The sequence below is a fragment of the Gekko japonicus genome, unplaced genomic scaffold, assembly GCF_001447785.1.
Source record: "Gekko japonicus isolate JY-2015 unplaced genomic scaffold, Gekko_japonicus_V1.1 scaffold2096, whole genome shotgun sequence".
In the NCBI taxonomy this organism is placed as follows: domain Eukaryota; kingdom Metazoa; phylum Chordata; class Lepidosauria; order Squamata; family Gekkonidae; genus Gekko; species Gekko japonicus.
Window position 1 is genome coordinate 69375 of NW_015164724.1, and position 1595 is coordinate 70969.

Here is a 1595-nt window from a genome sequence, read left to right on the forward strand (position 1 = left end):
ACTGATGGAGTTATATACACGAGCTATTTAACAGTGTTAAAAGGAAAAGCCGCTTTTAATATTTTCAGTCCCTGCTACAGTACGCTGACATGAAATAGCCTCTAAAACTGTGCTTTGAATGCACAGTCCCACCAATTAAAATAACCCTCCCTTCCCTGTTTAGGTACCCCCCCCGCCCATTAGTCAACTGAAGCTTCAGATGACGAAAAGAAGAAGAAGAAGAGGCTGAATTTCTATCCCACCCTTCACTACCCAAAACAGTCTCAGAGCAGCTTAAAATCTGCATTCCCTTCCCCACAACAGATACCCTGTGAAGTAGCTGGGGCTGAGAGAGCACTCTCGAGAACTGCCCTTGAGATAACAGCTTTGAAAGAACTTGACCCAAGGTCACACCAGCAGCTGCATGTGGAGGAATGGGGAATTAAACCCGGTTCTCCCAGATTAGAGTCTGTGCTCCTAACCACTACACCAAACTGGCCAAACTGGAACCAATTAAAGTCTGCAGACTTTAAAATTATTATATAATTCTTAAATATGTCTTTACATGGATCCATTGGTCATCAATTTCTAAAGATGAGGAAGAACTTCCTGACAGTTAGAGTAGTTCCTCAGTGGAACAGGCTTCCTTGGGAGGTGGTGGACTCTCCTTCTTTGGAGGTTTTTAAACAGAGGCTCGATGGCCATCTGACAGCAATGCAGATTCCGTGAACTTGGGCAGATCATGAAAGAGAGGGCTGCCTCAGTGCTTGTGGCCCTTTCTTACATGCCCAAGGAAATGCTGATTGCCGCTTTGGGGGCCAAGAAGCAATTTTTCTCCAGGCCACTTTGGCTGGAGATCCTGGAGGGTTTTTTTTGCCATCTTCTGGGCACGGAACAGGGGGTCACTGGGGGCGTGGGGGGGGGAGGGGTTTTTGAATTTCCTGCATGGGGCAGGGGGTTGGACCAGATGGCCGGGGAGGTCCCTTCCAATTCTGTGTTTCTGTGATTCTATGACAATTGGCTAAAACAGCACAGTAGATTGACTTCAGAAATGCAACCGGTCGACAGCAGGAGCCCGAGAACAGCCTGCTTACCTGACAGAGTTAATAAGCTTGGCGGCTTCGTCCTCGGGTCTCTCGACATGGTACCCATTGGGGATGTTTTTCAAGTACGCCCGGCTGAGCACGTTCTCCGAGCGGCTGCTGGTGATGGAGTGCTTCAGCGGGCTCCCAAAATCGCCGTCGGTGGCCTTGGCCATGGCATCGTCCTGCCTGTCGATGGCCACGGGCTCCTCCAGAGCTTCCTTCCGCTGAGCGGCGAGCTTCTGCTCCGAAAGTTCAGAGCTTTCCTTAGTCCTTTGCTGAATGAGAGGGGTGAGCGGCGCTTCGAAGCTGACACAGCTGTCGGTCTCGTCTGTCAGTGAGAGCACGTCCAAGGAGTCCATGCTGCTGTAGTAGGTGCCCTTCATGAGGTCAGACTCCACGATTTTCTCAAAGGTAGAGCTGAATCCATCCCTGATGTCCTTAAAGGCAAAATCTTCCCTGTCATCATCAAGGCCCCTTAGCTGGGCTTCTGCAATAGCAAAGCTGAAACAGAAGGACACAACAGGAGTGTAG

General features: G+C 50.0%; 1 protein-coding gene across 1 annotated transcript in view; it reads right to left on the reverse strand.

The window, feature by feature from the left end:
- Positions 1 to 1595, reverse strand: part of LOC107109023 (PH and SEC7 domain-containing protein 2-like) — a gene marked incomplete at its 3' end in the record, with an annotated part of 72963 nt that overhangs the window by 63466 nt on the left and 7902 nt on the right. Inside the window, exon 4 of the mRNA XM_015409593.1 lies at positions 1074 to 1565. Within this exon, the coding sequence (XP_015265079.1) occupies positions 1074 to 1565 (492 nt within the window). The remainder of the gene's footprint in view (positions 1 to 1073; positions 1566 to 1595) is intronic.